Source organism: Cervus canadensis, chromosome X, assembly GCF_019320065.1.
Source record: "Cervus canadensis isolate Bull #8, Minnesota chromosome X, ASM1932006v1, whole genome shotgun sequence".
In the NCBI taxonomy this organism is placed as follows: Eukaryota; Metazoa; Chordata; class Mammalia; order Artiodactyla; family Cervidae; genus Cervus; species Cervus canadensis.
In genome coordinates this window covers 68,189,610-68,215,587 of record NC_057419.1, presented here as the reverse complement: position 1 = coordinate 68,215,587, position 25,978 = coordinate 68,189,610, and the positions used below count along the sequence as shown (strand labels likewise).

General features: G+C 36.2%; 1 protein-coding gene across 9 annotated transcripts in view; it reads right to left on the bottom strand.

Moving 5' to 3' along the window:
• Positions 1 to 25,978, bottom strand: part of DMD (dystrophin) — a 2,532,480-nt gene that overhangs the window by 876,068 nt on the left and 1,630,434 nt on the right. For all 9 annotated transcript variants that reach the window (XM_043457704.1, XM_043457699.1, XM_043457698.1 and 6 more), the window contains one exon: positions 608 to 783. In XM_043457704.1, the coding sequence (XP_043313639.1) occupies positions 608 to 783 (176 nt within the window). The remainder of the gene's footprint in view (positions 1 to 607; positions 784 to 25,978) is intronic.

The following is a 25,978-nucleotide window of genomic DNA, read 5'->3' as shown; positions in this document are numbered from 1 at the left end:
GCTTTCTGTGCTTTCAATACCTTTCAAGGGAAAGTTAAATGATGATTGAATTCAACAATACCATCTCTAAGGTTTTGTTTTCCCCTGTAGATTTGAACATTTTCAGCCCAAGTCCTTCTTCAAGAATGTGCTAAGAAATGTAGTGGAACTAAAAGGTAAATATGACTATCATGCTTTTCAGCATCATAAGTCATATTTGTAGCTGTTAAACAATCTAGCCAAAGAGCAACTTTTCCTGCAAAATAGTCATTTATAACATCCTTTTCTCATCTTTGTTAAAAAAAAATAACTAAGATGCAGCTTATGAAAGTTAGAATATACTGAAGACATTCATATTTAAACAATCATGTGTGATTTTTGAAACAAACTTCAAAGCTTAGAACAGTCAAAAAGCATTGCCTATTTTACTAGCAACAGTTACATATTATATTATTCAAGGAAAAGAAAGAGCAAGTTCATTATTGCTATTAAGTGTTGATAGAATCCTTAATGTTAGTGCCTTACACTCTGGTTTGAATCTTTCACAAAATCTTTTATTTTTCTTTTAAGGGCAGCTTAAACAGCTCCGCTAAAATTTTAGCATTCCTATTTCAATCTGTCACCCTACCTCTTTTTTCTCTCGGCCAGCTGTTTGCAGACCTCCTGCCACCGCAGATTCAGGCTTCCCAATTTTTCTTGTAGAATACTGGCATCTATTTTTGAGGACTGCTGAATTATTTCTTCCCCAGTTGCATTCAATACTCTGACAACAGTTTGCCGCTGCCCGATGCCATCCTGGAGTTCCTGTGAGATACCAAAAAGGCAAAGACAAAGATGAAGCCCCGTGTCCTTTTATTTGAGAAAAGATTAAACAATGTACTACCCCATGCAGTTCTACTGGGGGAGAAAGAAATAAAAAAGCTCCATGTGAAAGTTTCTCTATGAAACTGACATGCCCATATCCAAAGGAGACAAGACAGAAAGACACCTTTTATGTGTCAGGAAAAAAGCGCCCTCTCAGTTCAGCTCCAGTTTTTATATTTGTAAAGCTTGTCAGCTAGAGGATGTTATAATGTCCTACAAATCAATTAGTTGGAAACCTTCTCAAGAGCAAATTCGATTTCTTGTCCCCACAAGGATGTTCCATGTTTAATAGTCTATGAAGTGTTGTAAAATTTAAACATGACGAAACTATTTAGATTTCTTCGAGACTGTCGATGTGAGAGGTGAAAAAGAACAAGTGCAGTTTAGCCAGAGTATTTTTTTAAAAACCTCTAGAGATATTTAAACAAACATTCATGACTATATAAGAAGGAAATTTATTTCAAATTGTTTCCATCCATGTATTTTGCATCATAAAACCACATAAAAATGAGAATTAATTGCTTTCAGGGACAGCCAATCAAGAAATCCCTAAGGTACAGAGATAAATTTAAAAATAATCTATAGCCACTGGAACATTTTTATGAGTCACTGACGGTGTCAGGCTTAAGCATCTTCTACTTTTTATCCTGAATGAAATTTTAAGAATAATTGTTTTATTAAAAAAGACTATTACAACAAAATATGTATTAAAAATGCCTTTTGCCATGAAATAAAAATAGCACTCTAGCATTTTTTTAAAAAAAGGTAATATAGAATTTGTAAGGCAATTACAATAACCCATAACTAAATCTGATGGTTAGAAAATGAAATAATATGAGAACTTGAAATATCTGCCATATTTCAATCTAAAGGACTCACAAATCTTTATGTATAGATGAGACAGTCAGTATTCAGAACACTTTGCTGATACATATGATTCTAGTTAACTTAATATTCTTATATTCTCCTGCCCCAAACCAAGTACCTACAAACTCCATCAAATGCCTGCCAAATGAATGAATCAATGCCTGTTTTCTAAGACTGGGTCAAATCTCGTTTAGATTCTCATTATGGATAAACTTCTTCGATTTTTGTTTTCCACTGCTTTCATGTATTATTATTTTAAATACTAGAATTTCGGATAGTATGTCTTTAGCAGTTAAAAGACTCATTAAATCCACAAAAATGGTAACAGGCCATTATTCTGGGAACATAGTACCTCACACTGATTATAAAACTATGCACAGTCACTGAACTATTCATAAACTTTCCTGACTATACTCTTTTAAGTGAGCATGAGATGTGCTCTTACAAACATGTGATACTTCCTTGCAACCAGTTGATTTTGCTCCATTATTTATATTCCACTCTGAACATCTGTTCAGATCAATGTTGCATGTGACAGTCACTGCTTACTAACAGGCAGCCCTACTCATAACAAATTGTGTCTATATTCAGATTATACCATAAATTCCTTGAAGTCAAAGATGGTGTCCTATTCACAGTCTTATTCCTGACACTTACTACAACATCTGGTTCATGAGCAATTTCAATAAGTATCTGTTGAGTGAATGCATGAATCTATGAATACAGAAAGTGGAGGAAAAGAGGAGTGCTCATAATTATCATGGTATCATTAGTATTAATACTTATTATTGGACCTCCTAGAGATTCCAAGATGTGTGTACAATTTTCTAGGTTTTAGGCAGTATAAAATCTAGCTGAGAAGATTAGACATAAGTGTGAAGGATAATTTGCTATATTATGTCCAGTAAGACAGTAAGCAAAGTGATCAGACAGATTAGATAAGTAATTATAAATGACAGATTAGAAGAGAAATGAGCTCAATGGAAGGATGAAAAGGAGAGACCTTGGTGGGTAATTTGGAACTGAAAGAATGGGTAGGCCTTAAGGATGTGGAGGGTCAAGGCCGCAAGAGAATAGCAGAAGGCTAGCCTAATGGTGTGGAATTTCTGTGATCTGATCTCAAGTATACACGTGAACTCTGTGTCACTTCCACAGAGTGGAAGTTTAGGGAGAGGTTTAGCCCTGGATTAATAGTGGGCTTGGGCAGAGAGGACTCTGCTTTTTAATAAAGACTTTGCAATTCAGTGGAGAGCAACAGAAAATGACTGAAGGACAGGGGTGTGGGAGCTAAAGCTGTGTTCAGAGGTGATTCTGGGGCAAAGTTTAGGCTAATGTTAAAGCAGGGACACAGGTCAAACAGCCAGGACAGGAGTCTGCAAGGTAGGTGCTGGGGCTAAACCTAGAGTTTAGACAATGCAGTAGAACCGAAAGGCGAGTAGTAACATAAACTGTTAAGGCACAATTAAGAAGGTTAGGGAACTAGCTGGATCCAGCAATCGTGAATGACTACTGAAATGGGGAAATCTTTGCCTAGAACACCAAACTCAGGGAGGCAGTTACAGGAGAAAGATGATGACTCTAATTTGTACCTCCAACGGTGTCCAATACTCACAGCTACTAGAAATACTTTTAAAAAATTCAAACTAGTACAGCCACTGTGGAGAACAGTGTGGATATTCCTTAAAAAACTGGAAATAGAATTGCCATATGACCTAGCGATCCTACTGCTGGGCATACACACTGAGGAAACCAGAATTGAAAGAGACACGTGTATCCCAATGTTCATCGCAGCACTGTTTACAATAGCCAGGACATGGAAGCAACCTAGATGCCCATCAGCAGACGAATGAATAAGAAAGCTGTGGTACATATACACAATGGAGTATTACTCAGTTATTAAAAAGAATGCATTTGAATCAGTTCTAATGAGGTGGATGAAACTGGAGCCTATTATACAGAGTGAAGTAAGTCAGAAAGAAAAACACCAATACAGTATATTAACACATGCATATGGAATTTAGGAAGATGGTAATGATGACCCTATATGTGAGACAGCAAAAGAGACACAGATGTAAAGAACAGACTTTCGGACTATGTGGGAGAAGGCAAGGGTGGGATGGTTGAGAGAATAGCATTGAAACATGTATATTACCATATGTGAAATAGATTGCCAGTCCAGGTTTGATGGATGAGACTGGGCGCTCAAGGCCGGTGCACTGGGATGACCCTGAGGGATGGGATGGGGAGGCAGGTGGGAGGGGATTCAGGATGGGGGACACACCCATGGCTGATTAATGTCAATGTATGGCAAAAATCACTACAATATTGTAAAGTAATTAGCCTCCAATTAGAATCAATAAATTAATTTTTAAAAATGCATGGAACACCTGTAAGCTGTGTGCTACAGCAGTGCATCTCAAACTTCAATGCGTACATCTCCAAGAGATCTTGCTAAACTGATGATTCTAATCCAGTAGGTCTAAGGAGGGCCCCGAATTTTCAGCTTCTAACAAGCTTCAAGGGGATGCTGATATCACTGGTGTGGGAACGACACATTGAGTAATAAGATGATAGAGTAAATGCCTTCTGAATCTTTGTTAACGAATCAAAGAATTCTTGTTGCTGGTTTATAATGCTATAAACTAATGAAACGCCATAATTTTTATCTCAGGCGTCTTGCTTTGTATTTTTGATCTCAGTTTTTCCACTTCATGGCTGATGGCTACAGTGACTTTTACAATCCAATTGTAGAATCAACATGGGTTTTATTATTTCCATTTCCCAGATAGGTGATAGAACTGAGTAGCTAAGAATGAAGCAATAACTTAAAATTGTTAGATCTAAATCTCATTTCATGTAGAGTCCCAAATCAGGGCTTTCAGATTTTTTTTTAATTTTGTGAAAGAGAGCTCATTAAATAGTCTATTGCATTTGTGTGAAGAGATTTTGTAATCAGGAGAAGTATTTACAGTGTATGATCGACCTGAGGAGAATTTTCAATAATAAAGCCTAAGAAGGCAAAATAATGGACCAAAACAGGAAGTTAAAACTTGTACATGTTGTTTCACAGTTAGCTGCTGAGCCTGAAGATGTGACTTGATTTACACAATTAAATGGAAAACCTCAATCAATTTTATTTACTTAGTGCAAAACAAATTAATTTTCATTTTATAATTTCTAAATATTTTAAGTACTAAATTATTCACTACCACTGAAATTTCCAAGCTCTGACACCACATTCATGTTCTGTTGTCCTAGGCATTCTTATCTATTTCTCTAGCAATTAACATCTAGTCTGAGTTTGGGATAGAAAAAAATCGTAATTAAATTGATTGGATTATTCATCATCCCTTAGAAAGTTTATTGTGTTTTGATTCCAATATTAAAGCATCATTCTTAATAATGACTGCTTATCAGACTCCCCTAGGGAGGTTTTTCAAAATATAAAAGCCCAGAATTTCACATTAAACCAACTGCAGCAGAATCTCTGGGTATAAGGGGACAAAGGTGTACAAAGCAGATGCATTATTAAAGAAAGGGTAGGCTAGAAATACATGGAGCAGGCAGGGGCACAGGAGGGGCATGTTTTAGAGTTACAGCATTATTATTTACTTCTTGTATGCTTTTCGAACAGAGAAAATTTCCTAAATTATAGAAAGTGACACATATATCTCAATCCTCCAAGTCTGGTCAAATTGAGGGAAGAGAAGAAGAATTACAGGCAAGGAAGAACAGCTACATTTTTATAGAGGGAAAAGATGAGACAAAGAAACTAGTACATCTTATATGAAAAGACTGCATAAATTTAAAAAATCATCTGTGCAAAACTTTCCAAAACTGCATGAAAACAAAATCAACAGAAAATAAAATGTGACAAATGAAAAAGAAGCAGCTAAGAAGCAGTTACAGGGAATTGTACAATGACAAATTGGATAAGCTATGTAGGAGATAAAGAACTGGCAAAATATCACAAACTAGGCAGAATAGGAAAACAGAAGAGACAAAAAGTGACTGGGAGAAAAGGTAAAGATCGAGGGGAACAGAAGAGAGAAAAACACATCTTTGCTGAATAAGTGGATATATCAAAAATCTAATCTTGTGATTTACTGGTAGTTCTGCTAAGGTTTTATTTTGAGACATATTAATTGTTGCCTCAGTTTGCTCACTGGTCAAGAGGAAACATGCAATGATATGAACACTTTAGAGACTTGTAAATCTGCCAGATGGAAATTTATGGTGCAATTTCATGTTCTTTTACCTTCTGCTTTACTCTGTCTGTCTTAAGCTCATTGCCACGGTTCCTCTTTGTCAGTCTCTAGAATTCAAGTCAGAACCTGAAAAATTATTTCTGGTCCTTTACTCAGAGATAAACTGGACATGTTTGCCTCTCATGTTAATTCTTACACTATGTAGTCACAACTGTCTTCAGAGGTTTTAACATGCTCAGAAAGTATCTTGTGACATTATTATTCGATGATAAATAATTTTTGTAAGGAAGCAACACAAATAGACAAAGACTAAAGCAAAACAGCAAGCTTAGCAACAGGACACAATCAATCTAGCCCAGTCATGGGCTAGATGATTCTATTCTCATGGAAGACCTGATGACCCTGTAAGAGCATCTCATGAGGAGAGTGACAAGAAGTGAAAGATGGTAAAAACTGGAGAAATCCAAGAGTGAGGGAGGAAGAAGTACACAAAAAAGAAGAAGGATTGAAAAAACGTGAAAAATGGCAATTTTTTAGTAAAACAGATGCAGGAGGCAAGAATCAAGGCCTGGAGCCCAGAATGAGGAGATCAAGAATGATGCCTACATATTTACTGCAAGATAAAATCCAAATACTAGCCTACCAGGCAAGGTGTGAAGTGCCTGTACAGCCTCTTCTCTCTGCCTTTGCAGCATTCTCTATGGCTGCTCCTCACTTCCAACCTTAACTCCAACTCCCAGTAAAAACTGAAAGGCTTTCTACTTCCTTGACTGTCCTAAGTTTTGCAGATCAAACTCATAACCTGTCTGTAACGCTCAGCTTAAAAGTGAGCCCAGAGAGAACTAAGGGCCTCCCCTCTGCATAGGTAGTCATAAAATATTTCTAGTTAGTGTCATTCATTGGTAGCATTCATGTCTGTATTCGACTTTACAGCTGAGGATTAAGTAGTACTGAAGGAGTTTTTTTTCTTCTTTCGACCATAAAATGTCTCCACATTTGAAGTGTACCTCAGATTCTACTTTTAGTTAAGGACCTACAGATCTTTTTCTTGTGACTTGCCAATTAAATCAGAGAGGCGCAGCCTTTGCAGACGATCAATCAAAAATAAAATGCACCTTGTTAGCCTGGTATTTCCCCTGGTCTCATTTGTTTTGCATTTCAGTAAACATTTATGGGGGCTTCCCTGGTGGTTCAGTGGTAAAGAGCCCACCTGCCGATTCAGGAGACACGGGTTCAACTCCTGTGTGGGAGAAGGACACGGCCATCCAGTGTTCTTGCCTGGGAAATCCTCTAGACAGAGGGGCCTGGTGGGCTACGGTCCGTGGGGTGGCAAAAGAGTCGGATGGGACTTAGTGACTAAACAACAACAACAAAACATTTACCTCAGTGGTCCCCAAGCTTTTGGGCACCAGGGACTGGGGGTGAGGTGGGGGATGGTTCAGGCGGTGAGGAAAAGCTGTAAATACAGATGAAACTTCATTGGCTCCAGAGCCACTCCCTCCTGCTACGCAGTGCAGTTCCTAACAGGCCTGGCTGGTAGGGGTCCATGGCATGTGGGTTGGGGACCCCTGATTTATTGTGTTCCACTAATAATAACACTAAGACTACAAGCATGTTTTTGTTAGTTTGTTATAGGAAATGGAGGCAGGAGGGGGTCTGATTAGATTTCATCTAGTGCTCTTTCCTGTGTGGTGTAATAGTAGATGCATTTGTTGGTGCAATTCCCCATCTGCTCCTGATAATGGTTGCTATAAAAGAATAATGAGAATTTCTCCTGAAACTCGAATTAGACTGTGCCTTTTCCAAAGCAAACACCCTGCAATGAATTAAAGGAAAATTATGTACAGTAGCGATTTATTTTAATGGGACATTTACCTAATATCAAATTACAAATGAAATTTCCTTTGGAGGTATTTATCTCATCCACATCAGATACATACATTCATTATTATCACTGCTATTAATGTGGATACCAAATGAATTCATCATAAATTACTTTAAGTACTACATGCTTTATGAGATTATCTCAGGCTTTTTTTTTCTTTCTTTCTTTACTAAGACATAATGCCCTGCGGGGGTGGAGGGAACCCCCAAACATGTATTTCTCAATATCAAGCAGATTCCAAAGGAATAAACTGAATGTATGTTAAGTCTCTGCCTTTGGGTCTCTGAAACTGAAGGCTGCAAGTAAAATCTGCCCTCAGACGTGTTTTAGTATTAGGACTTTTATAATTTGAATGCCTTTAGGTGGAGTATACATGCATCCTACTGCCCTCTGAAGACATTTGAATTAGTGGCCCTTGCTTTTTAAAGAAAATTGTTTCTATAATGCACACAACTCTGCAAAGTTAATAGGTTTTACTTTGTTACAATCAATGCTAGACCTCTCTAGGTTCACAGATTTATTCAATCCTTCTTGGCTTCTAAATCATTCATTAGAAGTTCAGGAGAACTACCTGGGAACATTTAAGAGCTGTTTTTCCCCCTCTGTTTACTTAGATTTGTAAAGAAAGCAAATTGACCTTTCTCTGATCAAAAAGAGGCTCTTGTCTCTGACCATGCTTGCTCTCATTAAGTGGTCCTTGTAACAGAACATATGACTCCAGGCATAAAATTCTTTCCACGTGATTACTAGGATAGTTTAAAAAACATATGGGCTATTTCATCATAGAATAAATATATTACACACAACCAAAAAACTGGCTCTTAAGATAGAATATTTGAAAGGAGACAGATCATTTTTATATTCCTTATTCTTCTTTCTAGAGGTCTTATCAATTTGGAACTACACAAATATTTATTCAAACACCATTTGGTGGGTAGAAAAGATGCAGTAAGAATATAGGAAAAGCAACAACATTGTTCTTTAAAGGCAAAATGATGTGTAAATTGAATTGATTCAGGACTGGAAACGTTTGATTCTCATTTAATTTCATTGTCTAACTGCATTGGCTCTGAAGCTGTAGTTCTTATGAATACTTGCCATGCTTATCAAATATTTTCATTGAGTCATTCATTGACTAAACAACTATTTATTCAGCCACTCCTACTGGCCAGGAATTATGTTAAGTGTTATTCTTCAGTGGCTACAGTAGAACAGACTGATTGGAAAATCTCTCGAATAGAAACAGAAACCTACATAGTAGGTGTTATCACTGTAGTTAAGGTGAAGAAAAATAGTTGCATGGATCAGAGAGTCAGTCAGTGGTATAAACAGAGACAAGTTAATGAAACCAAATGAGATTTGGGAACTCAATAGATAGGAGCTAGCCATTCAGTGGAGACGTGAATGAAGGAAAATATGTCAACTGGGCAGTTGGAGATACTGGACTGAGCCCCAGAAGAAAAATTAGGATTGAAAATATAACTGAGATCATAATTGGCAGAGCTAAGTCCAAATTTTGTGATGTGGACTTGGCTCTGAATGTAGTTGGATTTTTCATTTTCATTGAACACATTATGGGTAACCTCAAAGGCAGCATTCATGACCCAAACATATTTTGGGACTCTCTGAATATTTGTTTACAATTGCTTACATAGGAAACTGAGAGGAGTAATGTCATGACTAGCCCTTGCTCTGTTTCCACACTGCAACATTTTCTTTTCATCTGCTGGACGATAGATCAATCTCACGATGTGTGTAAGGTAGAAAGTTGATAGGAAGTACAATTCTCCATTTAAAAAAAAAAATACAGAAAGTATCACTCTGATTAAGCGGGTTGTATCTACTTACCCTTTTACCTACCCACTGCTAAAAATCACTGGACAAAGATGATTTAAAATATATTCATGTTGCTTTCTAAGAGATCAGGAATTAAACTTGTTCCTTAAACTCCTTTTCTGTACTCAAAGTAATTCTATGTGCTTTAAACTGTGGCATAATCTCTAAATGACTGCTTAGTGTACGTAATTGTTCAATGCAGGGAAGTGTTCTCTTCAATTTGATTCACTCCAACAAATAGGTAACTTTTGGGTTGGCCAAAAACTTCCTTTGGGTTACAAAAACACTGGAATGAACTTTTTGGCCAACCCAATATTTTGTATCTGATGCCTTTACAATGATAAATACGTTCATATTTTCCTAACAATATTCAATTTCATGGGGGGGGAGAATAACAAGCTAATAACTATACACAATACTGTATTATGACTACTGAGATACTATGCAAACAAAATCACATCACTTGTGTGATTGTGTTATGATCATGGGTGTGTACATATGTGTATCTAGGTTGGGGGAGATGATCAGGAAAAGAAACACAGATGTTGTGGTAATTAAGATTATTAAAGCCTGAGGTATTGGATACAGTGCTGGTACCCCTTATCTTAATAACTGTTCAAGAAATATTCACTTATAAATTGAGCATAAACATAGGCAAGATATGACAGTACTCTTGAATGGCTTCCCATTGAAGAAGAGTTAAAATAAAATATTGAAATATGTATAGCACCCTAGTATGGAAGACAGACAGTAAAAAATAATTGTGTTTCACCAGAATCTCATTTCTTTCCACAAATAACAAGTTATCAAAGTAAGGTTTAGTTTCTCAGGCTCTTGAGAACAGAAAGGCCCAGAAATAAGATAAAGAGGGATTAAAAACAGATCTCTGAGTCTAACATCAATTAATTGATTTCAAACATTTAGCTTAGATAACAGAACCCCCAAGACATCCACTAACAATTCACCTCTAAGCACATGTTGGGCCTCACTAAGTCTTATATGTCCCTCTTGCCAAGTTATACAGGCATTAAACAAAAGCTACCCCCCCCCCTTTTTTTAAGCCTTGATCTCTGAGGTTAGCTTTCTTATTTCCCAACTCATTATCTGTTGTATGGTAATGCTCTTCTCCTTCATGGAATTAGATGAGATGATAAAAACAAATCTGTAGCTCTTGTTGACTGAACACATACATCCTCTGGAAATCAGACAAATGAGGCACAGAGTGGATTCTATTATATTTGTACAGTGTCAACAATTTGTACCTTATTGAACTGTATACAAACCAGAAGAACCCAAGAAAAAAACAAGCAGATGACTTAAGCAAGTCTTCTGTGAAAATTTCTGGAATTACTCACATGAATCTCTAAAAGATCAGATATAGTTGCAAACAACTACAACAAAAAAGGTGGAAACCAACTATAGTGGTTTTGACTTCCTTATAAATCTAACTTGTGAAATGGAAAATATTCAATTATCAAATGCTAATGTTTTCTAAATTTGTTATGTCTCGGGAAATTTCCTTGTTAACCACTCCTTAGCATTTCCATTTGACTTAAACCTCAAAGAAAACGTGTTGAAGCCAACATTAACATCATTTTGAAACTGATTTCTCTTGTTGACTTTACCAGGCTGCCAGTTCATCTTTGTTTTATTCCTTTCTTCCTTTTCCCCCATTCAAGTCCTATTGATTCTGTTATACCTTCTGCCCATTTATCATTGCTACTTCCCCCTCCTCTGCTGGTTGTTCACTGCACTTCACTATGTTAGTCACACTTCCTCCTGTTTTGCTTCACCACTTCTCACACCAAAACGTCATACTTATCCTTTCCAGATTAATCCTCCTGATGGGCAGTTCTGGTGGTTGGTTTCCTGCTCAGACATATAATACTGAATTCTCAGGATCTGCTTAATGAAGCCCAAATAATTTAGGTAATAATCAGAACCTCATACCATTCTGGGATGAGAAAACTTTCTAGGCTTCTCAACTGACTTCAATTCTTCATCTATGGACCACTCACAGTGACTCCTTGGCAATTCCCTAGGACTTTGCCGTTCTCCTTTCTCTATCACAAATACCCTCATTTCTACTTATGCGATTCTTTCACTCTAGTCCATTAGACTATGAACTTTGGGAGAGAGAATCATCACTGTTTTTCTTAGTGCCTAGCAAAGTGCCTGCTACACAGTAGTGCTCAAAACACAAATGTTAAATGCATAAATGAAAACACACCCCAAATATTATCATGTTTATAAATAAAATTTCAACTAGAAGCCATCCAGCCTGAAAAATCCTACTGCCTATCAACTGTAGGATGTTTTTCATAGTCTATATAAAATTAAATACCATGATTTTCGTCACAAGTTTATGAGCTTCTTTTAGTGCAAGGACATTGTTTTCTTAATATTTGGGTTTTCCACCATGTTAAGCAGTAAAAGTTTACTGGCTACATGACTAAATGAATAAGCATATTATATGTCTTAAGATAATGATTAAATTACATTTCTAGATTTTAAAATCAATACAATAAAATAAAATGGAGAAGGAAACGGCAACCCACTCCAGTATTCTTGCCTGGGAAATTCCTTGGGCAAAGGAGCCTGCCAGGCTCTAGTCCATAGTGTGGCAAGAATTGGACATGACTTAGCAACTAAACAACAACAATTTAAAAATACCTAATAGGCTTCTAAACAACAAATTAGTGCTGATGGTTCTGAAGAGACAATCTTCCAAGACTGGGCAAAGAAAATTGAAGCGTTTGGCACTTTATATTAGTGACAAAGATGTCCAGGGAGCAGTGCTTTTACAAAAGAAATGCACTGCTGACTAAGCAGCAACAGTGCTTTTCAACAGAGTCTTCAAAGACAACTTTTTTAAAAGTAGGAAAATGTCTCTGTCCTTTCCAATTTCCAAGTTATATCAATGACCTCAAAATAATATTACTTTAACTCAATAAGAAGAAAGGCAATTGACCACTATTTATGAATAGCCAGTAAATACATGAGAAGATGTTCCATGCTATTAGTCATCAGAGCTACACAAATTAAAACCACAACAAGATACCACTTCATATTCCACAAAATGGAAAAAAAAAATTGAAAGTACTGTTAAGATCAAATACTGGTGCAGTCTAGAGCTGATGGAGCTCTCTACCATCACTGGTGGGAGTAGAAAAGGACACAACCACTTTAGAAAAGGGTTTTGCAGTATCTTATCAATTTAAAGATCTGATGGAGCCATTTCACTCCTAGGTATTCACCCCAAAGAAATGAAAACCTGTGCTCACAAAAAGACTTATACACAAACATTCACAGTGCCTTATTCACAATGTCCCTAAACTGAAAGCAGACTGAATGTCCATCAATGGGAGAATAGACAGATTGTGGTACATTTATAGAATGGAGTAACAACTGGCAATAAAAAGGAGTGAACTCTTAAAGTACTCACAACATAGATGAATCTCAAAAGTAGTATGCTGATCAAAATAGCACAGACTGCACAGTTCCATTTATATGGATTCAAGAACTGACAAAACGAATCTACGGTGATAGAAATTCTAACAATAGGTGCCTACAGGGAGTAGGAATTGAAGGTGTCCTGAGGCAATGGAAATGTTCTTTTTATTGAGGAGTTGGTTTTATGAGCAGAATCACTTGACAAACTAAGTTGAACATAGTATCTTTGCTTCTCAGTTCTTGCGACATTCTTCTACACTTCCTTATTTATTTGCTCTAGGCATACAGACCAAGAATGCATAGAAAATAAATGACATGGCTGAATCTATTATGTGAAAGTATCATGAGAGACTGAAATGAAGAACTAAATTTAATAGGTTCAAATTTTATATAAGAATAAACTTTTCCTCCCCTCTGCAGTAAATCTGTCTCATATTTTATAAATTTTACAATTAAGAAATAAGAACAATATCACTTTCAAGTGCTTTTCTCTCCTTATTTAAGTGCTACCTCAGCCATGTTAAGAATAAAGATTTCTAACAAATTTAATTTCTTTCTCTCTCACTTCGTAAAGCACCCACTGATGTTTCTTATGCAAGAAAAGAACTAAGACAGGTGGATTGCCAAACCTCAGTCAGCTGCAGACAAAATTTAAAAGGGTTCAGAAGACTAATCCAGTTATGTGGGGACAGACTTAGTGAACCACCAGGGATGTTGTACTATGTACCCTTTCATCCCAACATACAATTATCAGTTTGGACAATCGACAGGACAAGATGGCATCTGTCTTTCAGGAAAGTGTGTATGAATATACAAGTGGTGCGTGAGATTAAGAAGGGGGGAAAAAACATAGTGACCTCATGATTTTAAATTTTAAAAGAAAAAAAAATGGTGCAAGAAGGCTGTGAGCTTTTCAAAAATAAAATTTTGACCACATCATTCCAAATAATCCCAAAGAGTTCTTAAAAAGAAGTGTGGTGTTGAACGAGATGTATGCCATCATGCAGGGGATCCTAAATGAGCTCTGATTCTATTGATAAAAGTGTATCAACATGGGATGAAAATGGAGACATAGCTGAGGACAAATACTCAAACAAGAACAATATAGAACAGTACAAACAGTGAGGGAAAGTTGAGCCTGGAAGGAAGTGAGACTTGTGATGACGTTAAAAAACAACATTCAGGGCCTTTTCACTTTTGTTCGGAGAAAGTAGCAGCAGAAAGAGAAAGGTTCACTGATTAGGGCAGAAGGGGAGGGTCAGGGATACAGATGAGACAGAAAGCAGAACCGCTCAGCTCCTCAGCTTGTCTGCTCTGTCAGGGACAATGTTCATTAGACTGGAAAAAGCATAACTGCACGAGAGAAATGAAGCCCAAAATAGGTGAGAGAGTTTTAAAAGAGCACCTTGCTGCTCCAAATGAGCTAAAATCTCTGGCCCTAGACCAATTATATCCCGGGGACATGAGAGAACTTGCGTGGATACCATCCTACCCTGCTGTCAGTGGTCTTCGTGGAACTATGTTAACACTAGAGATGAGCAAATGTCATCCCAATTTTCAAAACTGGGAAGAAGTCAGTGCAACTGGTTTCCATCTAGTCCTGCTAAAGAGCAGTTCTGGATGACTGAACAAGGAGCAAACAAATACTCATTAGCAAAGACAACGTCAGGCAGCTCATTGGGGTTTGGATGACAACTTGTTCTCGTGGTGGACATGTGTGCCTGTGTTTCTGGTTTAATCTCTTAGGCAGTATGAAAATTGAATTTCACATTTCTAAGCAACTTAAAATAATTCCTTTCTTCTGGTAGTAAAACTGTCCCCAGCTGCTAAAATGAAGTAACTCTGTAAGTACTTTACTGTATTCTACAGAGAGCAGTGAAATGTCCAATTGCCTTTGTTGTTTTTTAGTCTCTGAGTCGTGTCCAACTCTTTGTGAACCCATGGACTGTAGGCCACCAGACTCCTCAGTCCATGGGATTTCCCAGGCAAGAATACTTGAGTGGGTACCATTTCCTTCTCTAGGGATCTTCCCAACCCAGGGAGTGAACCTGCATCTTCTGCATTGGCAGGCGGGTTCTTTACCACTGAGCCACCAGCTGCCTACCACCTGGACAAATTTGAAGACCTCTGGCTAAAAATGAATGGAGACAACGATCTGGTGTATGAACCACTCCATGTATTTGATGTGGCAAAAACACATTTTCTTTACACAAGAACAGAACAAGAGGAAATAAGATGTAGGGACACTGAAGAATCTACATAGGAGGGAGATTTCTGAAGAGAGGCATGTTAGAATTGGACAAGATGAGAAGCAAGAAAAATAGAAAATGGAAATGAGATGAATGATTTTTACCCTTGGTTTTCTTTCATCATTTTGAATGCATTTTTGCAATGAAAAAGTATACTTTTCAATCAGAAAAATAGGCTATATTCATTTGTAAAATAAATTAATATAATGTTACTCAAACAAGATATGTTACCTGGGTGTTTTACTTAAGAGTCAGAGAACATACATGGCCTTTCCTAGTGCTGTTTTTTAATTATTCAAATGCAATATTTCAAAACAAGGTTCAGTTCAGTTCAGTCGTTCAGTCTTATCCGACTCTTTGTGACCCCATGAACCGCAGCACGCCAGGCCTCCCTGTCCATCACCAACTCCCGGAGTCCATCCAAACCCATGTCCATCGAGTCGATGATGCCATCCAACCATCTTATCCTCTGTCGTCCCCTTCTCCTCCTGCCCTCAATCTTTCCCAGCATCAGGGTCTTTTCCAATGAGTCAGCTCTTCACATCAGGTGGCCAAAGTATTGGAGTTTCAGCTTCAGCATCAGTCCTTCCAATGAATATTCAGGACTGATCTCCTTTAGGATGGACTGGTTGGATCTCCTTGCAGTCCGGGGGACTCTCAAGAGTCTTCTCCAACACCACAGTTCAAAAGCATCAATTCTTCTGCACTCAGCTTTCTTTATAGTCCAACTCTCACATCTATACATGACCAATGGAAAAACCATAGCCTTAACTAGATGGACCTTTGATGGCAAAGTAATGTCTCTGCTTTTTAATATGCTGTCTAGGTTTGTCATAAATTTTCTTCCAAGGAGTTATCTTCCAAGGAGTTTCTTCCAAGGGGAATCTTTTAATTTCATTGCTGCAACTCACTTTATATACTAAGATTGCAGCATTTATAATTCATCACTACATTATTTGCTCAAGTAGATACTATTAAACTTACTCAGGGGTATAGCGGACAAAAGATACTCCTAATTGTAAATGATAATTCATCACATCTCAGTTAATGTCACTAAGCTCTTCTAATATCATCTGTATCATCATTTCACAGCTCTCTTTAATGCTATTTTTCTATGTATTTATAATAAATCAATGTTGACCACAAAAACATCAAGGGGAAAGGATTTTTTAAAGTTCCATAGGTCCAGTTTACTTGATGTCCTATGAACATGCTGTCTTTCATAAAAACTGAGACAAATATGCAAATAGGGACAACTTAGAATTATAACAGCCAACATATTTTAGGAAAATAGCTCTCATCTTGTTTTGACAGGCAAAATAAATGGCTAGGAAGGACTTCTATGATCTGGAGGTATGTCCTCAAACTCCTACTCTATACCACAGTTTCCCCATATTTATGTTCCTTTTTCTTATCTTTAATAAAAATATATATTCTCAGTCCCTTCAGTCCTGTCCAAGTATTTCCGATGCTATGGACTGTAGCCCATCAGGCTCCTCTGTCCATGGTATTCTCCCGGCAAGAATACTGCAGTGGGTTGCCATTTCCTTCTCCAGGGGATCTTCTGAACCTGGGGATCAAACCTGCTTCTCCTGCACTGCAGGCAGATTCTTTATTGCTGAGCCATTGGCCTTAACATAAAATTTTAGTGTGTATCTTGCGTGGTTCCATTTTTTTCTATTAATATTTCATGTTATAGTTTGAAGCCTTGTTATACACTGTCTCAAATCCTTTGTGGATTGAAGAAGGGTATAAATCAATAAAACCTAAAACTCAATTTGCTCCTTTAAATAAGCACTTTAGATGTTTAATCAGTAAACACAAAGTTAGCTTTGTATTTTACATTTAAACCATTATCATATTTTCAATGTGAAAAGAAAGTTGTAAAAAAAAAAAAAAAAAAAAGGATGAGGGAGAACAATCTGAGACATTCACAAGAGATTCCAGATTCAGCAACAACTTATCTACCTACTCATTGCTTCTGGTGTGATCCCCTGCTCAGACCAGGAATGTCACTGATCATACAGAAAATTGTGTTAAATTGGTGAAGATGTTATTGGTACTATCAGTCATTTCAGTTGCTCAGTCAAGTCTGACTCTTTGGGACCCCATGGACTGCAGCACATCAGGCTTCCCTGTCCGTCACCAACTCCTGGAGCTTTCTCAAACTCATGCCCATTGAGTCAGTGATGCCATTCAACTATCTCATCCTCTGTTGTCACCTTCTCCTCCTGCCTTCAATCTTTCCCAGCATCAGGGTCTTTTCAAATGAGTCAGTTCTTCGCATCAGGTGGCCAAATATTGGAGTTTCAGCTTCAGCATCAGTCCTTCCAATGAACACTCGGGACTGATTTCCTGATACTATGCTAAGACAGTTATTGCAATTATCTTGTAGGGAAAATATACTACTCTTACATACTTTATAAGGTGCTATCGGATGATTACTTCACTTTAGACCTGCACAGATATATGAGGCAAGCAATAAAAAAAATGTGTTACTATCTCCACATTAAAGATGAGGGAATGAAAGTGATGGATGTGTTTATGGCATCAATTGTGTTGATGGTTTCACAGATGTCTACTTACTTCTAACATCATCAAATGCACATGTTAAAAATGTATAGCTTTATAAGTATCAAGCATACCTCAATCAAGTGGTATTTAAAAAAAAAAAAAGATGAGGAATTGGGAGCCTAAATGACTTCTCTGATCTGACTCATCCTCCAGGTGTGAGAACCAGGACTAGGATCCAGATGATCACCATGTGTGTTTCAGTGAGGTTCCCCTACTCAGTACTGCCTCTTTTCTGACTCAGTTACTGCAATATTACAGAGATAAAGAGGCACATGAAAAGTAGAAAATACACAAAATTAAGCAAATTGCATACATGTTTAGATTATTGTGCACATAATAAACCAAGAATTTCATTATTAAAGCTCTTTTTCTTGGGAGAAAGCTTATTTGATGCAGGTTTTCCTATTTAAAAAAACCCACTATTTTGTCATTCCACTTCATATTGTTTGTACATTTAATTGGGCTTCCCTGGTGGCTCAGACAATATTGAATGTGATCATTCTGTAAAAAATGCAGATCAAAATAATGAGAAATATATCAATGCAGAATATATTTGGAGCTGATTTAGAGAGGACCACAGCATTCCTAGATTGCATTACATGTTTTCGTAAAGCTGTTATATTAGAATGTCATGCTGACATGATTCTTGATAATGTATTTAATGGTTAAAATATGCACACTGAACATTTCTGTAGAGTTCGTTGCATCTAATTTTCTGTTTCATCTGAAACAAGAAGGTGAATGATGCAATTGTGTGTTTGGTTTTTTTTTTGCTGTGAAACTTAATGAAAATTCTGTCCACTATCAATCAGATGAATCTTTTCTTTTTTTTGTTATTCAAACAAATATGCTCAAGAGTAATTTATTTTTATTGAAAAGTCCTGTACTAACATGATGAAAAAATACAAACAAGGCTCTAATTTCTTTCAGATGCACTTGTTGGTAAGATGCACACTGATGGGGAGGTGAATATTTACTCTTACATTTATATTTTTGATGTTATATGAACAGACCAGGTATTGTACAAACAGACAGATTTTTAAACTAGCATTTTTCAATGGCCAATCTCCAGAAATGAAAATGTGCACATTACCTTTTTCTCTACAAAAAATCAAGGTTGAATGAGGCGCATCTGAAATATTGCTGCAACTGAAAGATGTCTACTCAGGCCCACATTTACGTGGAATGATTTGTTTCAATGTATTCTTACAGTAATATACTGTGAAAATGACAGGTCAACAAACCTCACACATGACCTAAAACCCAATGATATACAAGAGTGATTCATTTTGCAAGGATTTAAAAATCACAGTTCATTTTGAAAATCACCATAAGAGATAGAAATACTGTCATAAGGTGGTGATAAGTCGCTATTATTTCTTTCAGAAAAAGAAGAATTCACAAAAATAGTAGAAACTCAGAAGAGACCATAAACATGAACAAAGTTCTCTTCTATTATTGATTGAGCATATGAAGGTTATTTGGTTGAAGCTCTGCTTTTCAATGCTGAAAGCCAAAAACAAAACATCTACATGATGATTTAGAAATCTCAAATATACTAATGCATTCTCTATTCGACAATTTGGCAGCGTTAAAAAAGAAATGCCCTACACCTCAACATGGATTGTTATATTTTTAAAAAATGCTTTGAAAATTCAATTGTATTTTTTAATATGAAAATCAAAATTTAGGAAAATAATTATGTTGTACCTGCATAACAGCCTTTGGGTAAGTGTGAATTAAGTTGAGAGGCTCTCACATAGTTAAATACTGACATTTAGGTTTTGGTTGACAACCAGCATTATCTCTTTAGTTCTATGTATCTAAAACATACAGAAGTAAGAAATACGGTAACCATTTATCTCTAAGACTAGGATGATTAATTAATTTGTTCAGTAAGTTTTTATTGAGTGTGGTTGCATCTTATATGAGACAGTTCTGACCTCTTGGCATTTCAGTTTGGGCACAGACAACAACAAATACACACACACACACACACACATATAAATCGTGGTAACTGTTATCACAGTACAAAGAAAAACACAGTACACTGCTTAAAAAATAATGGTGGAAATGCCAACAGGGGAATTGTTAATGATATAACTTTTTATTGGGTGTCCAGGACTGACTTTTGTGGTGAGGTTATTAAAATGGAAGATGTGCCAAGAATACGAGAGTTAATTGTCTATCTTGATGGAGAAAATAGGATGTGTGAAGTCCCTAGTTAAGAGAGGGTTTGGTAAAGTTGTTAGTAAAAAGAGCTGAAAGAAAAAAGTAAAAATGGCTGGAGCTGCAAGGAAGGGTAGCATGTAATGAACTCAACTCTACAAATTTATGAATAAGAATAGTCATAAGAATGACCAAAATTTGGCAACAATTCGAATTCCCAATAATTGGAGAATAATGAATTATTTACACTCATTTTGAGATTTTATCAAATTGCCTTTAAAAATAAAAAATGTATAATTGATGATTGGGTAAAATATCAGCAAAATACTAAATAATAGAAGGCAAAATAGTATATGCAATACTATTCTACTTTACTAGAAAAAAAATCTACAAAATCACTGAAAGTTTGAAAGCAAAGCTCAAACCTATTAATAGCAATATATAGAGAGAAAGAATATGAGTGTTTTAGTTCAAAAAATACTTTTATGAGTTTTCAAAAATTTCAGATGCTGCACTTTAAAAATTATAGGTGAATATGAAAAATAAAAATGAAACAACCACCATAAGGCCTTTCTCTAAATATGAAAAATAAGCTTAAACATACACAGAACTAAAACTAAAGTGTTCTTGTTTGTATGTGCATATGGAGAAAAGTAGTGAGACATGATATTTGAATTCTGTTAACTGTGATAGAGATGAGTTTCCATAGATGTGTGTGTAAAGGGGAAGGTCATTTATCTGTCCATTTCTCTGTCCATATGTCATGAGTATAAGACATGTGAAATAACATTACTGAGTTATCATTTTTTTAAAAGTCACAATTTAATCACTTAATAAAGCTCAGTATGATTTGCCAAAGAAGACCTTCATTTGTGCTCATGAGTATTGGAGGAAACATGTCAAAATACCCATATGGTGAGAAGAATTAGCTGACCACTGCTCTTAAACCCATGTGCTTATCATTGTCTCTTGGAACAGGGGAAAATGGCAAGATCACAGCTATATTCAAATACTATGGTCTTTATACTCAAAAATCTCTCTCTCTAGGTTGTGTGTATTCTGCTATTTACAAGTTCACGTTATTTTAATAGAGGTGATGACGGTACTGATAAAACAGCTCCTAAGTATTTAAAAAAATTACTCCAGTAGTGACTCTCATCTACTGCCTAAGTTCTAGCATCTAAATAACTTTAAAAAGTCAGATATATACTGCCTTGTTTGAGAAAACAGTATGCTAGATAGAAAATCAGACTAAAGAACTTATTACACAGTTATCCAAATTGATGAGAAATTTGTGCCTGATTACAGAATGGTAGGTGATTGATTTGATTCAACTCCAGAGAAGTAAGATTTAGAAGATAAAATCATTTGTCCACTTACAAGTTATTTGACTTCAAGCAAGTCACTTAATTTTTAGTTTATTCATCTGTAAAACTAAAAGAATAATAATACTAGTGTCTACCACCTAGTGTTGTTGTGAGGATAAAATGAAATCTTCTAGTGGGCACGTGGTTCTTACATTTTGATTGTTTTTTCTTGGCTCTGTTATGCATTGCTGCTAAAAATTATCTTCTAAACAGCAATTTATACATATATTTTCCAAAGCCATTTTTATCATGTAGAATTTTTAGGAGTAGTAAATCGGCCTTCAATTGCAAGCAATGATTACCTTCTGTCCTTATTAGCTACTGATTTGATTCAAAAGCACTGCAGTATTGTAGGTTACTCATTGCCTTTTAATCAATTCTTAAAGATTTTGGATCCAACAGGAGAAAAATACATGTTGAGGCAGCTGGATTTTAAGAGCCTCCTTTGCAAATAAATAATTCTTGGTTTTGATTTTTCCAAGTAACACTTCAGATGAAGTTTTTCCCCTCATACATGTTCTTACTGGATCAGAAAATTTTGTCCACGCCTCTACTAAGAGTGAATGGGTTTTCTGACAAGCATAAGGAATGCTTCCAGATCTGTTTCCTCTGCCTGTGAAATGGCAAAATATTTGCTATATTACATAAAAGGGAAACTCGGCCATGCACCAACACAATCACTTTCTGTCCTTAATAGAGAAAAGTAATGGTAGCAAGAACTAGGCCAAATGCCAAAGTCTGTTTGTATTGACCCAGCTTCTGCTGTAGCAGGTTATATACATCTATCCTGGGTAACATTCAGTCCACTGAAAGTGGCTTTCTTGTTACAGTGAATTAGGATTATCATCAGGATAAGTTTCCCACCGCTGGCTTTTGATGATAGGGAGTCAAATGTCAATCAATCAACCCCACAAACAACAGCCACCGAAGGAATATTTGGAGCTTATTTAATTATGCCTAACTTTGAAAAAATTCTATTATGATTGAATAGTGTTGGGCAAGTCAATTAATCTTTAATGCACTAAACAAATGCACTGAATTTTGGGGCAGTTATCTCAGTAACTTTCACGTATTCAGGGCTCCAATAGCCTGCTCCTGGTTCCCCTCACTCCCATTCTGTATGTATATAACATTTCCATATTCAGTATGACTAGGTGCTCTGAGGTACTAGGAAGAGATAATAACTATTGATAATTCTATATATGAATTTCAGCCCATCATTAACTTTAATTTAAAATGTGAGATTTGAAAAAGGTCCACATATTGGAGGTATAAGAAAAAACGTATTATTTGTTAAGGTGTGCAGTGGGCAAAGAAAGCAGTGCTTAATGTTAATTTTCCTTTGCAGTTAATTTCAAGGAACCCACAGTTGCCAGGTATGTCTAAAGTTTTGGCTAAACAAAACATTATATTTTCTTTGCTTTAGGACATTAGCAAGAGTAAAATGGCAATAAGATTCTGCAGAAGTATTAAAAAAAACTGACTCAACAGGGAAAAATGCTATTTAAGGATAATAACATTAAGGGCAATACTGTCTTCCATTCCTGTTGTATTTTACAGGTTACAAAGCATATTAATTAATTTGAAAAACTTCCACACAATAACCCTATGAAATATCAGGGATATCTTTTACATCTATTTTGCAACTCTGAAGAGTGATAAGCAGTGCTCAGAGAAATTGCATTTGTCAGGATACTCCAGAGAAACAGAACCAACAGAAGGGGTAATACTCTCCATTGACACCTTCACACAAATATCCAGAATAATGTTGGACCAAATGTCTGCCCATACCCACCCCCTCCAACCCTGAGCTTGATCCAGGCAAATTGACACATAAAATTATTCAGCACAGAAATTAAGTGATTTGCTTAAGGTAAATTGATGATGTTGAGATTGCTGTTACCCTAGTATTTCAACTTCTAGCCCAATTTAGTTTTCTTTCACACTGTATTAGATTGCCTTTAGAAATGTTCTTAAAGCAAATTTCAAAGACTGTAAATTTCTTTAGTTCATGGATCCTGCCTTATTAAATGTATGAAGGAAGTTCAAACGTATCTATTTGATAAACATGAGGCAGTTACTGAATGGGAAAAAGTATTTGCAAATGATATGACCAAAAGGAGTGAATATCAAACACACGAACACGCACACACACACACACACACACACACAATTCACACAACTCAACATCAAACAAACAATGTGATTAACAAAAGGATAGAAAACTTGAATAGATACTTTTCCAAAGAGGAAATTCAGATTGCTAATAGGAACATGAAAAGATGCTCAACACTGCTAATAATCAGGGAAATGCAAATCAAAACCACAATGAGATATTGGCTCACACCTGCCAGAATGGTGATCATCAAAAAGAACACAAATCACACATGTTGGTGAGGATGTGGAAAGAAGGGAACTCTGGTACACCGCTGGATAGAATGTAAATTCATGTAGCCACTGTGGAAAACAGCATGAAGCTTTCTCAAAAAACCACTACAATATTGTAAAGTAATTAGCCTCCAACTAATAAAAATAAATGGGAAAAAAATACAAATTCAAAAAAAAGAAACCTAAAAATAGAACTACCATATGGCTCAGCAAATCCACTCCTGGATATATATTTAAAAAAAAACCCAAAACATTAATTTGAATCAATACAATGCATTCCAATGTTCATAGCAGCGTTATTTACAATCACCAAGATATGGAAGCAACCTGAGTGTTCATCAGCAAATGAATGGATACAGAAGGTGTGGTACACACACACACAATGGAACACTACTCAGCCAATAAAAAGAATGAAATTTTGCCATTTGCAGCAATATGGATGGACTTAGAGGGTATTATACTAAGTGAAATAAGTCAGCTAGAGAAAGAGAAATACTGTGTAGTATCACTGGTATGTGAAGTCTGAAAAATACAACAAACTAGTGAATATAACATAAAAGAAGCAGACTCACAGATATAGAGAACAAACTGGTGGTTACCAGTGGGGAGAGCGAAGAGAGGAGGGGCAATATAGAGGTAGGGGACTAAGAGGTACAAACTATTACGTATATTATAAGCTACAGGGATATATTGTACAATGTGGGATGGGAAATATAGTCAATATTTTAGAGTACCTATAAATGGGAGTATATCCTTTAAAAACTTGTGACTCACTAAATTGTGTACCTGTGGGCTTCCTGGGAGGCTCAGACAGTAAATAATCTGCCTGCAATGCAGGATACCTGGGTTCAGTCCCTGGGTTGAGAAGATCCCTTGGAGAAGGAAATGGCTACCCACTTCAGTATTCCTGCCTTTACACCCGTAACTTACATAATATTGTACATCAGCTATTCTTCAATTTAAAAAGAGGATGCACACTATGGTAAATATAGGCAATGATACTGAATTATAATCAAACATGTTAAGAGACTAGATCTTAATTATTCCAAACATAACAAAGAAATGATAATTATGTGACATGAAAGAGGTGTTAACTACAACAGCAATCATTAAAACATATAAGTGTATCAAATTAACATGTTAAACATCTTAAATTTACAAAATGTCATATGTCAAATATTTTTCAATAAAAAGAACATTAATTAAAAATTAAAAAAAAATTAAGGCGTGACAATGAGAAAACAATATAACTTAAGTACTATATTTTAAAAACCAATGGCTCATTTATTCAAATCCTTGTGGTATGGTTTTAATAGTATCAATGTTTCCTCAGATTAAATTAGACAAAGGCATTAGTAACTCAGGTCAGTAGGTGTTTACTGAATTCCTACCATGTATAAGATAAACTACAAAATTTGAAGTAAATCTCTAGAAGTTAATACTATGTTAGGAAACAAGATATAATCATATGAAAAGGTAAATGAAGTTTTAAATAAAGGTTCAAGGCAATGGGAGACATGTTACTTGTCAGTACCTGATTAATTTCTAAATTAATTTTACAGGCAAAAGTGATTATAGTTCAGATGAGAACTATAATGATGATTCAAGAATGGATGGCAAACAAAAGGCAAATAGAGCAGTAATTTACAAGTTTTCCTGAGAAGCACCATACTTTGAAAGTTGAGGGAACATGCTGATGGCCCAAAAACATGGGCAGAGTTAGGAATGTATACTTTGGAGACTATATTAGAATGGGCCTTGAATACCAGGAACAAAAATTTTATACCAGATACTGTAAATAAAGGGGGATACTGAATGTTTGAGTGGACAAATGTCACAATCAGGGTGATTTTAAAGGCTGATCACAATATTACAGCACAGTGGTATAGACTCTGCCTGACAATGCAGGAGATGCAAGAGATTTGGATGCGATCCCTGGGTTGGGAAGATTCCCTGGAGGAAGAAATGGCAGACCACTCCAGCATTCTTGCCCGGAGAATCCCGTTGGACAGAGGAGCTTGGTGGGCTACAGTCCAAGGGGTCACAAAAGAGTTGAACGTGACTAAGAGACTGCACACACATGCACAATATTACAAATGGATTGGAAAGAGAACATGAAGGTAGCAAGAGGAGATCTGA